The sequence below is a fragment of the Manis javanica genome, chromosome 1 (assembly GCF_040802235.1).
Source record: "Manis javanica isolate MJ-LG chromosome 1, MJ_LKY, whole genome shotgun sequence".
Lineage (NCBI taxonomy): Eukaryota > Metazoa > Chordata > Mammalia > Pholidota > Manidae > Manis > Manis javanica.
In genome coordinates, this window is record NC_133156.1 from 160,968,872 (window position 1) to 160,983,992 (window position 15,121).

The 15,121-nt window shown below is 35.3% G+C and overlaps 1 protein-coding gene across 1 annotated transcript in view; it reads left to right on the forward strand.

Annotated features, from left to right (window-relative positions):
- Positions 1–15,121, forward strand: part of LONRF2 (LON peptidase N-terminal domain and ring finger 2) — a 36,472-nt gene that overhangs the window by 5,118 nt on the left and 16,233 nt on the right. Inside the window, 4 exon segments of the mRNA XM_073239756.1 lie at positions 5,450–5,602; positions 10,095–10,217; positions 12,386–12,547; positions 13,064–13,265. Of these exon segments, the coding sequence (XP_073095857.1) occupies positions 5,450–5,602; positions 10,095–10,186 (245 nt within the window). The 3' untranslated portion in view covers positions 10,187–10,217; positions 12,386–12,547; positions 13,064–13,265.

Consider the following 15,121-nt stretch of genomic DNA (forward strand, 5'->3'; position numbering starts at 1 on the left):
GAGGTAGTCTTTAGGGCAAGGGGCATCATGAGAGATGGGGATATTGTGACAAAGAGGTCAATTCAACAGAAAACATGTAACATTCCTAAGGATGTATGACTCTAAAATCAGGTGTATACACGCACACAGAGCAAAAGGTGACAAAACTAAGAGGAGAGATATTTGGAGAGTTTGAGTAAAAGTCTTAGTAGCTAATAAAATAAGGATAGAAAAATAAGGGTATAGATTGAGACAACACACTTCAGCACTTTGATTTAATTAATGTATGGCACTACATACAATGATGGAATATGCCATCTATCAGGATCACATGATGACAATCAGCTAGACTTGGCCTCTGGTTATATTTGCCAACCCTTGGGTTAGGCCATAAAACAAGTAGCAACAAATATTAAGACTGAAATCAGACCATACATGTTCTTTAAACACTGTGGACTTGAACTAAGATTCAGTAGCAAATAACTAGAATATTTTCAAATACTTTGAAATTAGGCAATACATTTTTGTATAATGTATAGGTCAAGTAAGAATTCACAATGAAATTAGAAAATATTTTAGCTGAATTATAATGAAAGTACAAATATCAAAACTGAGATGCCCCTGCAACAGTGTTTAGAGGGAAATGTATTGCTTCACATGCCCGTGCCACAAAAGAACAGTTGGGAATTGGTGATCTTCAGGCTTCTGTTTCAAGATTCTAGAGGACTATAAGCAAATTAAGTCCAGAGGAAGTAGAAATAAGGAAATAAAGGTAAGAGAAAAGAAATGACAATAAAGGAAAAATACAGTCCAATATTTCTTATGAACATAGATGCAGAAATCCTAAAACAAAAATATTAGTAAACTGAGTCCAGTGAAACACTTAAAGAACAGAACATTGTGATTAAGTCGAATGTTACTGTGTTTAATCACTGTAAGTCAACCAATGTAATTCACTGTATCTACAGAATAAAGGAGAAAATCATATGACCTGTGTTAAAATCTCTGAGAAAACTAGGAAAAAAAGGAAACTTTCTCAATACATTAACAAGTATCTACAAAAATCTATTCCAACCATCATGACTGAAGATGAAATATTGAATGTTTTCCTGCTGAAGCAAAAGGTGACAAGGGTGTTCTCTGTCATCACTGCCATTCAACATTGTACTGAAGATCCTAGCTAATGCAGTGAGGAGAAAAAAAAGAAGATTGGAAAAATACAAGAAGCCTGTTGCTATTTGTAGATGACATGTTACATAGAAACTCCACAGGAATATTTGAACTATTAGAAATTATAAAGGAATTATCAAGATTGTTGAATATAAAATCACTATAAAAAGATCAATGATTACCATATATTTAGCAAAAAACAAATAGAAAACAAAAATTTAAAACAACCCCTTCATATAACAAAAAAAAAAAAATCCCTGGAATAAATCCTGAAATACCTGAAAGATGATCAAGACCTCTGCACTGAAAATACAAAACATTTCTGGGAGTAAAAAAGACTTAAATACACGGAAAAATATTTTTGTGGATTGCAAAACTCAATATTGATAAGACTTCAGTTCCCTTCCGATTGAGCTCTAGATGCAATGCAGCCTCAGTTAAAATCTTGTGCAGTGGTTTTGGTGGAAATTGGTGAATGGCCAAGGCAGTAATATTGAAGAAAAATAACAAAGCTAGGGTATTTACAAGATATCAATTCTTACTATCATGCTGTGGTAATTAGGACAAGGTTACATTGGCTCAGAGATAGACACACAGAAACTGACTCTTACATTTACAGTTCCTTGATTTATTACAAAGCTGCAAAAAGATTCAATGGGGAAAAATCCTGTAAGTAGTCTAAGTCAGTTGCTTATCCATATGGAACAAAATGAACCCAGATGCCTATCATACATTGAAATTATAATCAGATATCTAAAAGGGATCGTAGAAAATTTTCATGAACTTGAGGTAGGCAATGATTTCTTAAGTAAGACACAAAAAGAATAACCATAAAAGAAAAGACAAATTAGATTTAATTAAACTTTGTAAGTCCTACGTCACTTTGAACCTATGAGAGGTATTACCATGCATTCTTCTCCCTGGGAACACACAGTTGCTTCCTATGTCTCTTCATTCACCTCTTTTTAAATAACTGGTTGCAGTTCTTCATTCTCACCCCTGCCCTCTCACTGGACAGATTTTCCAGCAGGAGCCCTAGCTCCCAGCTCAACAGTGACTCTAGGTTGCATTTGGAGAACAGCCTATGATCAACCCTAAACAAATGGAGAGAGTGGCTTACCCTCTTCTTTTCCTCACAAAGCCTGATTAACAGTCTGCACTCTCTGACTCTTTCCCCTTGCAAGGGTAATAGGTAGGCCATTGGAAATCTTGTATCAGTTCTTTGGCAGGTGCACGGGTGCATTTTTTCTTACAAAAATTTTAAGTTACTTTTCCTCTTCTATTTATTTTTAAGTGATTCCTCAATAAATTTTCTTAGTTTTATTAAGCTTAAGGCTTAATGCTAAGAAAATGTATAGAGACTTATTTTAAATGTCTTAAAATATTAAATTACGAAGTGCTGGCTTTATAAATGGATTACCAAATGGTGGAAGTCAACCAAGAAAACTGTTTTATTCATTCACTGTCTGGATGAGAAGTGAATTTTATTGTTTTGGGGCTTTGATAAAATCACCTTTAGAATGTGAGTAGAGGCTTAAAAGCATTCATTAGAAAATAATGATTAAAAGTAAATGTAAGGGAAGTATGTTCTTTACTCTGGAAATTTTGTCAAGATCAGTTAAGCTAACACAGTGTAAGCAAAGGAACAATGAAGAAAATGTTAGTGAAATGTAAACAGGTTGGTTGAGAAGTCAGAAACTGGTTCATTATAAAGACCAGTGAAAGAGACAACTGTTTAGCAAAATGTGATGAAGAAAAAAGCAAAGAACAAATAGCATCAGGAATGAAGATGCAGCGTAACTGCAGTTATGAAAGAATATACCAGGTTTTAAAGTCTATATAAAAGGACAATTTGAAGAAACTGTAAATGATCAAAATTGATCCAAGAAATAAAAGCCTTACATGACTGATAAACATAAAAGAAATTGAAATGCGACTCAGGAATTTTCTTCTGAAAAAACCACCAAGGTCAGGCAAATTCTACCAAGATTAGCTCTCATCTTATCTCAGATCATAGACAAATATTGAAAATTCCCATTTCACTTTATAAGGTTAATATATGTTAATACTACAGTCAGGTGAAGGTTGCTGTTTTGAATCCAGAAATATATGAGGTGAGGTGAAGAAGAGCTTATCCCAGGAAGATCAGAATAATTCAGTATTAGACAAATTTTACAATGTACTTCACTATAATAACAGATTGAAGGAAATATACTACGTATAACCTCTTAGATACTGAAAGAACATTGCATAAAATTCAGCATCCATTGTTCTGATGTCCTCATAGAAAAATAGGAAGAGGAGGGACTTACTAATTTGATAAATATTCTCTCAGAAATTTATAGTGGACATACTTCATGTTAAAACATTAGACGTGTTCTTTTTAAATTCAAAAAGAAAAATGTCCACTATTACCATTATTAATGCAATCTGAGAGTAAAAGGAGACACAAGATATAAATATTAGAATACAAGGGTCAAGGCTAATTGTGTGCATATAATATGATTGTTTAGAAGATTCAAGAGAATCAAGTGGGAGCAAGGTAGGAAATCTCCGTTCTCACGCAAATTTGCAGCAGGTGTATTTCCCAAGCTCAAAGTATAGTTCCAGCAGCATTTTTCTCCCAAGAGATCCAAAATCTCCAAAGGGGATTTCTATATTTCAAAATGCATTTAAACTGTGCAATTGGGGCCCTTTCCCCTAATCTTCAGTTGGAAATGATTAATTGGCTATTATATTTAGTAAATAATAATAATATGCTAAAGAGACAAGAGAAAAACCTAATAGAATTCTATAAATGACTTCCAAGCAATGAAATGCTCAATTTAAAATAACATGCTTGTGGACTGACATATTTCATAGTCCCTATGTTCATTCTCAAAGATGAAATATGAAAAATCTCATTACAGATCATAATCAACAGATGAACATACTCAATTGATTTTGATGATAGAGAACATTAACTTTGAACTTTAAGGAAAAGAATTCCTTTCTATTAGTACACCTGTATTACAAAAAAAGCTAAATTATTATTGTTGTATTTTTAATTTCATCAATACAAATTTTGTGAACATTTGTTTTCCCTCTTTTTATTATATAAGCACTTGCACAATATTCTTGAGTTTTCTTCTTGATCTGCAAAGCCTAAAATATTTCCTATTTGGCTTTTTACAGAATAAAGTCCCAATCTTTGCTCTAGCCAGTCAATGATTTTTGAGATTCTGATTCTATTATGTGACTCTCTACTCCTGCTGCTCCTTTCCTCTTTTCCTACTTTTCTCCAGGTCATACCTTCTCTATATTCCACATATGTAGCAATAACATGTTTAAAAGTAGCACCTGCTCATAATGTATTGATGTAATAGTATCTTTTTGCATGAGTTCTTTTATGCACACTTGCTCAATTACCTACATGAGCTAAGAGGAGACATAGTAGCATTTGGAAAGTACCAAGTAGTTTGAGAGAGTCAAGATCAAGGATTTGGAGCAAACTGAAAATGGGTATTAGGTAGAGAGATGAGAACACATTTTAGGTCTTCAGAATATGTATTAATCAGTTAAAATGCATATTGTAGCTCCATTACAAAGATCCTACAATGAGGATAGGTAGAGTGAACTAGGTCTGGCAGTATGGTAAGTGGCTGTGATGTTTCTCCTTTCATGGGCTCTGGCTTTGTCCCTTTTCCAGTACCCAGCCCAGTCTACAAATTCGTGTACTTCATGTCAATCAACAGAGTCACTCTGGGCTTCTGTGTAGCAGGACTTACATCATATAAGCATATGATCAATTCTCAAGATCTCTTCTGCTTGAGGACCCTAGGAAGGTTTTTTCCTTGTTTTCCCACTTAAGAGAACATATAGGTGCAATTATGGTCATCAGCCTGCATCCATGAAGTTGTATAGAAATATGTGTTACTTTTCTGTTAGTTTCTTAAGCATGAGTTTCCTTGTGTACTTTCAAGAAAGTTATTTTAAATCTTTTTTAATACCTAGTCATAGCGTTAAGGTGACTCAGCATTTACTCAGTTTATTATTGGAGATTGATTATGTTGTAGCTAATGTATACTAAGCAGTCTATTTTCTTGGTGCCTTCTGAAGTCTTGTTAATCCTCCTGCTGTTTTGCTGAGAGAAGCTATGTAGAATATACTTACCAAGCTACTAAATACTATATATGATTGGAGGAGGAAGTAATTTTTATTTTGCCTCTATGTTTATTTTCTAATTTAATATTTTTAATGATTTAACAATGATTTATCTTTAAATGCAGTCATTTTTATTTCTATTCCTCATGTCTTTCAGCTCCTGGTGATAATTCGATATTACTACTACAAGCAGAATTATATTTAACCATGAAGAACTATGAGCAGGTGCTACATGACACCAATGCAGTTTGTCAGAATGAACCTCTCTTGGCTAAAGTATTTGTATTGATTGGCTTTGGAGATAATAAATGTAAGTGTATGGGATTTTCTTAAGAATAAAGTAAGAAAACTGTGTACATTTACCTCAAATTATGGTAGTCTAAATGTAGCAATCCACTTCATAATAAACCGCCTGAATTTAAAATCCAACTGGATTGAGACAAGTACTAATTTAGATTACTCTTAGTAGTTATTTAGGCCAATAATATGCTCTATGCACTACATATATAAGCAGAATGATAGAATTGTATAAATTTGTGAGTAAAGAGGAATGTTTAAAATTACAGTTTAAATAGGAAGATCACCTAGTAATCATGACTAACAGTTTGAGCCCTAGCGTGTATGGAACATATAAGTGGTGTTAATAAAGGGTGCATGTTTTATACATATTTTGAAATAATTTTAGTCTCTGTGTTGGAAAGGTCTAATATTTCTTCTGTTGACACAGAATGAGTGTCATAATGTTAACCTAATAATGATACCTTAAGTTGTCCCTGAAGAAAATGAAGAACCCAAAGTATAGAAGTTGTAGCTTTTTTTGCATAGATTTTTGAAATTTAAACCCCTGTAAGAGTTTTTAAACTCTTAAAGAACTTGTGATGAAATTAACACATAGCATGTTCAATTAGCTAGTAATTAAGATGAGTTTTTCCCTTGCTTTATTACTTTTTATCATCTTTGTTTTAGAAACATTGAAGATACATTAACGCAGATTAATCAAGAAGATGGATATAACCTACCCTTCCTTTCCCCGTCCCTCCCTCCCTCCCATCCAACTATCCATCCTTTACAACAAAATGTTTTCAGATTAGACTGAGTGTTAAGTTGGATTTGAGGATAAACCTAAGGATGGGAAGCAAATGTTTGTTGGACCAACTGCAGACATCTATTTTGTTGCATATTTACCTCACTAAAAACATTTTCTACTCCTCTTTCTGATACCTTTTCACCTATCCCTTGTTCTGTTGTTATTCTGAGGTAATTTCTGTTATAATAATTGAGCCTAATTGTTGTAAATTAGAAGTCTAGTATGTCTGACTCACAGTAGACCAGCATTGCCCACTGAAGTTAGATTCTTTTTCACAGTATTGATCTTTGAGCTAAAGTCTTGGCAGTGTGTGTCTGACAAAAGACACACAGATTTAATTATTACAAAATTACATGTATAATTGTAACTAAGAGGGGCAGCAAATGAAAACAACAGGCCAATATTTCTTATGAACATATTCAAGAATACTGAACAAAATAGTAACAGATCAAATTCAGAAACACATTAAAAGGATAATATATCATGATCAAGTAGGATTTATTCCTGGGATGCAGGGATGGTTCCACATCTGCAAATCAATCAGTGTAATAACCACATTAAAAGAATGAAGGATAAAATCATATGATCACCTCAGTAGATGCAGAAAAAGCATTTGACAAAATCAACATACTTTCATGATAAGAAAACTCTCAACAAATCAGGTATAGGAGCAATGTACTTCAGCATGAGAAAGACCATATGTAACAAACCCACAACTGGCATCATACTCAACATTGAGAAGCTAAAAGCCTTTCCTCTGAGATCAGGAACAAGATGAGGATGGTCACTCTGACCACTTCTGCTCAACATTATACTGGAAGTCTTAGTCACAGCAGTTAGGCAAGAAAAAGAAATAAGATGCATCCAATTGGAAAGGAAGAAGTAAAATTATCTGTTTGCAGGTGACATGGTTTTACATATAGAAAAGCCCAATGACTCCACCAAAAAAATTGTTAGAATCAACCAATGAATTCAGTAAAGTTCAAGGTACAAAATCATCATAAAAAAACCATTGCATTTCAATGCACTAACAATAAACTATCCAAAATAGAAACTAAGAATGTAGTGCCCTTTATAATAGCATCTAAATCACTACTTTGGAATAAATTTAACCAAGGAGGTGTAAGACCTGTACACTGAAAACTCTAAGATATAGATGAAAGAAATTGAAGACATAAATAAATGGAAAAATGTCCTTAGATTTGAAGAATTGATATTGTTAAAACTACCCAAAGCAGTCTACAGATTCTATGTTACCCCTATCAAAATTCCAATGGCATTCTTCACAGAAATAGAAGAAAATTATCCTAAAATTCATATTGAACCACAGAAGATCCCTTATAGTTAAATAATCTTGAGAAAGAAGAATAAAGCTGGAAGCATCACACGGTCTGATTTCAAACTATATTACAAAGCTATAGTAATAAAACAACATGGTACTGGTATAAAAACATTCTTATAGACCCCTGTAAAAGGATCGCTGGTCCAGAAACACACCTCTGCATATACGGTTAAGTAATCTTTGGCAAGGGTGCCAAGAACATACCATGTGGAAAGGACAGTTTCTTCAATAAATGGATACCACATGCAAAACAATGAAACTTGACCCCTATCTTACACCACTCACAAAAATTTAGTTGACATAGTTTAAAGACTTAAATGTAAAAACTAAAACTACAAAAACTCCTAGAAGAAAACATAGTGAAAGACTACTTAGCATTGGTCTTGGCAATAATTTTTGAATAAGATGCCAAAAGCATAGGCAACAAAAGTTAAACAAGTAGGACTATATCAAATTAAAAGTTTCTGCATGGCAAAGGACACAACGAATTGAAAAGGCAAACTATGGAATGGGATAAAATATGATAATGGGCTAATATCCTAAATATATAAAGAATTTACAAAGCTCAATGGCAAAAATCAAATAACATGATTAAAGGATGGACAAAGAACCCAAATAGACATTTTTCCAAAGAAGACATATAAATGAACAATAGATACATGAAAAGGTGCTTGAGATCACTAAATATCAGGGAACTGCAAATCAGAACCACAATGAGATAGCACTTTATACTGTTAGAATGACTACTATTGAAAAGCCAAGAGATAATCAATGTTGGTAAAGATAAGGAGAAAAGGAGACCCTTGTACTATATTGGTGAGAATGTAAATTGGTACAGTTATGGAAAACAGTATGCAGGTTCCTCAAAAAATTAAAAAATATAACTACCATAAGATCCAGTAATCCCACTTTTGGGTATGTATTTAAAGGAAATGAAATCTGTATCTTGAACTGATATCTGCACTTCCGTGTTCACTGCAGCATTATTCATACTAGCCAACCCTGGGAAAAAAACCTAAGTGTCCACGGATGGATGAATGGATGAAAAAAATATGATACACACACATACACATTGGAATATTATTCATCCTTAGAAGGAAATCATATCATTTACAACAACATGGGTGAACTTGGAAGGAACTGTCTAAGTGAAATAAGCCAGACAGAAAAGACAAATACTGTATGGCATCACTATATGTAGAATTAAATAAAAAGAAAAGCTGATTTCATTTCATAGAAACAGAACAAAATGGTGGTTGTCAGGGGGAAGAGGGGAAGGGGAAATAGGGGATGTAAGCAAAAGGGTACAAGCTTCCAGTTGTAGGGAGAGTTCAGTTCTGAGCAGCTAATGTGCAGTATGGTGACTATAGTAGTTAATACAGTATTGCCTACTTGAAATTTGCTAAGGGTAGATCTTAAGCATTCTCACCACACATAAAAAATGTTAACTGTGTGAGGTGCCGGATGTGTTAATTATCTTGATCATGGTAATCATTTCACAATGTGTATATATATCAAACATCGTGTTGGACACTTTATACTATATATACAGTTGTGTTTGTCAATGATTTCTCAGTAAATTTGGATTTAAAAAGAATTCCGCTAACAGCCGGAGGAGGTTAAAGTCTTAGTTTTGGGCTCTGTGACAGTATTTTTCCTTTTTAAGCCCCAGAGCATTTCAATCCTGAGACATTTCAGAAGATGAACAGGGTGAACTGTGCCATGCACATGACCCTTTGTAACTGCCAAGGTTACAGGTCAGCATATGTCAAGTAACTTAAAATTTTCTTGTCCATCATGTGATTAATTTGCCTGAATGAAGTGCTATAAAACTAATAAAACTCCTTTTTAAAAATCAATAAAACATGTAAATAGATAAGCAGTGTAACTAATCATACAATGGAACATTATTTAGTGATAGAAAAGAATAAAGTGTATTCAACAACCTGGGTGAATCTCAGAAGTGTCACATTAAGTGAAGGAAGGCACACAAATGCACCTATGATTTTATTTATATGAAATTCTCAAAACTATGGTGACAGATCAGTAGTTCCTGGACTTGGACAGAGGAGGGGATTGACTTCAAAGGGCATGAGAAAACTTTTGGGGTGATGGAAATGTGCTATATCAAGGTTGTGGTTGTAGATTTGCTAGGATAGTTTCTGTAGCAAAAGAAAAAAAGGAAAAAAAAACCCGAGTAGATTGCTCAGTTTCCAAGGTAGTAGAGCTAAAGCCATCCTTGGGGTTTTTTTGTTTATTCTACTTAGTATGAAAATAAAACAAATAGTTCTAATTTTTTTCAGGGCTGTTTGTATGCAAGCATATAATCACACTGTTTTTTCTAATGTGTATTTTGTCTTTTGATGAATGCAGGGACATCATGTGAAAGCGCAAGCTCTTTCTGGATTGGGAAGAAGTACGGAAGTGTTGAAGGAATTTCTCCATTGCCTTGCTTTAAATCCTGAATGTAACTCAGTGAAGAAAGAAGCACAGAAGGTGTGATTTCCTTCAGATGACTTTGTGCTTTAAGTCTTATTTACAGCCTTTGTGTCCATGCAGAGTAAATCTGGCATGTAAAATAAACAAGAAACATAATTCTCAATATTCATGACAGTGTGATTTAAAACACACAGTAATAATGATGAGTTGCATTTGATAACTTTCACCTGTGGATAAAGCAGAATGTTTCATGAGCCAGCATGCATATACCTCAGTTCTGCTGAAATAATGGCGTATTTGTGAGGCAGGGTTGATGTATGAGGCTCAGGAGGCAAAGCCATCATTTCAAGAATTATAATGTTTGTATAGCAACCCTATAATTTTTAACTGTGATATATGCAAAATATAACAGTTTAGCTACATAGGTTGACTTGAAATTTGCAGCAAAGTTTCACCAGCATGATGCAGAAATATCTGCTCCTTTATGCAAATCTTTAACCCAGTCTTATTAGAGATCACCAAGTCACACTTAACGTAGGAATCTACCCTATAAGAAAGCCTGTACAATAGTTACACAGTGTTAGCACTTCCAGTGACCGGGCGTTCTTGTTTTTATATCTGTATTTCCCAATTTTAACACTAGTGCCAACTTCTACTGTAAATTTACCCTGTAATTTCCACTTTATATTCTAGTTTTATTTTCTAAAGCAAGAGAAAATGAATCTTCTCCCTCCATCATTTTAAACCACCTTAGATATTTGAGAACAGCTGTTGCCTTTGCCTCCAGTTATCTTTGGACCAAACAACCTTTTCTCACAAACAGGGTGGTAAGGTTTCCTCTGGATGCAGTCTAGTGTACCCCATGGGTCAGCATCCAGTGGTGAACTTTTACATTGTGTTCACACTGTGAGGCGTGTTTATTTATTTTTAGCCCAGTACCATCACACTGTTGGCTCCTATTTGAACTGCAGTTGGCCAAAACACCTAGATCATTTTTTATTAATGAGAACTTTCTAGTAATATTTTTAATCTTTTTTTTTGGTACAGCTGACTGGTCTTGGATAATCCTGTTAGATTGTCATTCATTGGTTTTGGCCCTTGTTTCCACTTGTCAAAACACTATTGAATCCTGAGTCAGCTCTTTCAACTACCCCTGCCTGCTTTGTCCCACTTGCAAATTTCACAAGAATCTTAAAACATCTCTCACCTGATCCTTCCAACAGTATCATGAGAGATTCAGCCTGAGCTCAGAAGAGACTAAGCAGATGCACAAAGGCCCCAGGACCAGGGTTCAGGTCTCTTGGCTCCTTGTCGGTCCAGCACTCCCAGACATGGTGTTTTGCCTCCATCATTCTGTGGGTGGAGAGGTCCTCTATCACAGACAGTGCCAAACAATGCCAGCCTGTTGATGCCCACAGAACATGCTACCCTCCCTGGAAGCCTGCCTCTGCCCCCGCTGGTGAAACTTCTCAGAGCAAGTGCTGAGGACACGGAGGACACTGAGGTCCCTGAGGGGCTTTTCCTCATTACTACAGAGGTCACTGGTTCTCGTATACTCACCTGCCACACGGAGAACATGGGGGCCTTCTTCATTCGGGTCTCAGTCGCTCCTTTTGCCCTCTGATGCCCTTGGATTCACCTGAGTCCAGGAGGTTTGGCAGGACCATCAGGAGACGGGCGATCTCTTCCCACCACCACCACAAAAAAATGCTGGTCCAGGGCTCGTGAACCAGAATCATAGCCTTTCACCTTCTCTCTCTCTTTAAAGTTCTTAACCAGGTGTCTTTTCTGGTTCTTTTGTAAATTGGGCAGTCCTCTGGAAATATCTCAATCCTGTGGATGATCCCATATTAGTTTTAATATGGCATTCCCTGAAACCTCTACACCCACTTTTCTCTTAACCATGAGACTTTTAGGGGAAATTTTCTGTAGCAGAGGTGTAAGGATCAGACAGAAGAAATAGCAATGTGCGTATTTTATAATTGGTAAGGTGCAGATAGAAAGGGACTAGGAACTAAATGTTTAAAGTGTTGACTTCACTTTAAAAAAAAGTGTAGCTTCAGAAATGTATGGATTTTAAGATATTGGCAATTGGAATATGAAAATTACTCTTTTCAATGTTTTAGGCCTATTTGGCCTCATGATCTGTTCTGAATCTTTAAGGCATATTAGGTATTTTTCAAAAGTGTTTTAAAATAATTTTCTTCTTCTTGTCAATTTTATAGGTAATGTGTGAGGTGTCTTTCCCTGCTTCAGAAAATATGCATCCAAATTTGACACCTTCCATCCAAAGCAGAATGTCTAACTCCCGATTAAAGGCTCAGTGTCACACCCATATAAACAGCCAGCCTGCTCTGGATGAAGGTGGCAGTGCCAGCAGTTCTAAGGTATGAAGTGCTTGCCAGCATTATCTTGATTAAGCTTTAGGCAATGCCTTAATTTTGAACACTGACAAGTTATTCAGACTGTAGCATTACATTAGAAGTACTTCTCCAGACAGGTCTAGTTCCTCGACCTGGAAGCTGGAGCTTTTAAAGGAAGCTGGCAAAAGTATTGACAATGACTGAACCTTGAAAGAAACTTTTAGAACATCTCCAAGCAACCCAAAATATCAGGAGACTTTAAATCATTTTGGCATGAAAAAAAGAAAGCAGAGGGATATTTGAATATATGAAGTTCAATGGACCTGTCTCAGGAAGATGTTATCTTGTATTTTCCCATGAAAGGAATGAAGTTCATCTTAGAAGTTAACAGATGAAACAAATTATGAAGGAAGAGTACAAGCCTCCTTTTTTCTAAGAAAAAAATGTTTTTAAGATTTCTAAGAAACACTACTGTATTCATTTATATTTCTCTTCTGCTGTGATTTGTTTAATATTCAAAATTATTTTTTTCTCACCCAGAATCCATCTGAGAAATGTGATGTGTTTAGAAATGCCAGTTCTTCAGTTTTGTATTTTATACTGGGTTTACACTTGGAGGAAGACAAAGAAGTGTTAGAAAATATCCTTCCGATGGCACCCAGCACCCGTGTGAAGAGACAGCTTCCAAGTGATTTGGAAGATGCTCCTGACTTGAACGCCCCTGGAAAAATTCCCAAGAAAGGTCAGTGAGCTATTCTGTCATGGAGTTGTGTGACTCCAGAGTGATACAATGTCAGCTAATCAATATATTTTTTAAAAGTTTTACAGAGGTAGTTTAAAATTAATAATAAAATAAATAACTAGATCAACTCTAGATTATAGAACAGTTTGTTAAGCCTACAAGGACTTAATAGTAAAAAGCAGAAAAAGCTTAACTTTTATTTGTGCTAACTGCCTAAATGAATTATTGGATAGGAATTCTTCCTGCTCACTGTGATTTGTTACATTGTGTAGCACATTTTATCCAGAGGAAATACAGTTATTGTGTGCTCTTATCCAGATGTGCAAGTATTAATGACAGCAGAGGCAGATTCCTCACCTCAAAGGAACATGAACCCTAATGCAGAAAGTGCAGAGTTCTCAATAGATGTACCTGACTTTGAGTGTGCCCTTTGCATGAGGTAGGATGACATAGAATTTATGCAACTCTGAAAAAATTCAGCCTTTCTGCATTTTGTATCCAAATGTATGGACTTTGTATTATGAGAGAAATTATGTATACCTCAGTAATAATTGATTTCTTTTCTAAAAATTTGGTAAGGAAGATAAATGGAAATGGATATGTGATTTTGAGAACAGTAAGGGAATTGACTAAGGGACTCTTATTATAAAATAAAGAGATTACTTGAAAATTTTTCTCTTATAGACAGTTTTTGCTGAAAATTCGAGCTATTTTTTCCAGGTTGCTCTTTGAGCCTGTCATGATACTGTGGACATACATTTGCCTAAAATGCCTTGAGCGCTGCCTCGACCATGCCCCACGTTGTCCCTGTGCAAGAAAAACTTTTCGAAGTAAATATTTCTTGCAAAATGACGAGGCAATTCAGCCCCGCTTTTCATCTCTCAGAAGGTGCTCATTTCATGGGTTGGCTTTGCCTCTATCACCCATTTGTTGAAGAAATTAGGGTTTCTTCTGTCAAAGACAGGCCTTTTCCCACCTCTCTAGATTCTCAAAGAAGTTGAGAGACAGAAGCAGCTAAATTTCAGGGAAATTTTCTGGCATGAATTTTAGCTGAGATATATACATAAATTTAACTTAAAAAAATTGAAGTATAGTTGATGTAAAGTATTATATTGATTTCAAGAACACAGCATAGTGATTTGGCAGTTATCTACATAATTAAATGCTCTCCCAACTAGTTACAACATAGAAAGATGTTACAGTATTACTGATTATATTCTCTCTGTTGTACTTTGATGCCTGTGACTAATTTATATTATGATTGAGATTTTGTGCCTCTTTATCCCCTTCACATATTCACCCACCCACCCCAGTAGTTGAGATATATTGAAAATAGCTGATATAACTGGAACTCTTATGTGTCAATAATAAATAGCTGAGATAACATTACTGAGTCCTTATCGTATGTTAACCACAGAGGGTTCAGTTGATGTTAGGTGCACTTAGCGTGTGTGCCAGGCGTTTCCCTTTGCCCCACTCTATGGTGGAGTCATATCAGGGTGCTCAGTTTTGCATAGGAGTGGAGATTTGACCCCTTCTGACTGCCAGGAAGCCCCTTTGGTGTGCCAGCAGTTGTGTCTTTTGTCTGAAATCAAAACCAGTAAAACTGAGGTCCCATGGGGGAAGCTTCTTATTGATGTCTGACCCAAATGTGAACTGTTACATCCATGCATTGGGTATGGTGAATGCAGTAAACAACATTTAAAAGCTGAAGGCTTTCTGATTAACTTTTCAAATAGTGAATCTGAATCAACTATATTGCTCTCTGGTTTGGTGGTCCCACTGACTTTCCACAAAGTAAGTTATTTAGCTTCTTAGGGAGGCAGGGATTTTTTTTTTCCATCCACAAAATGATA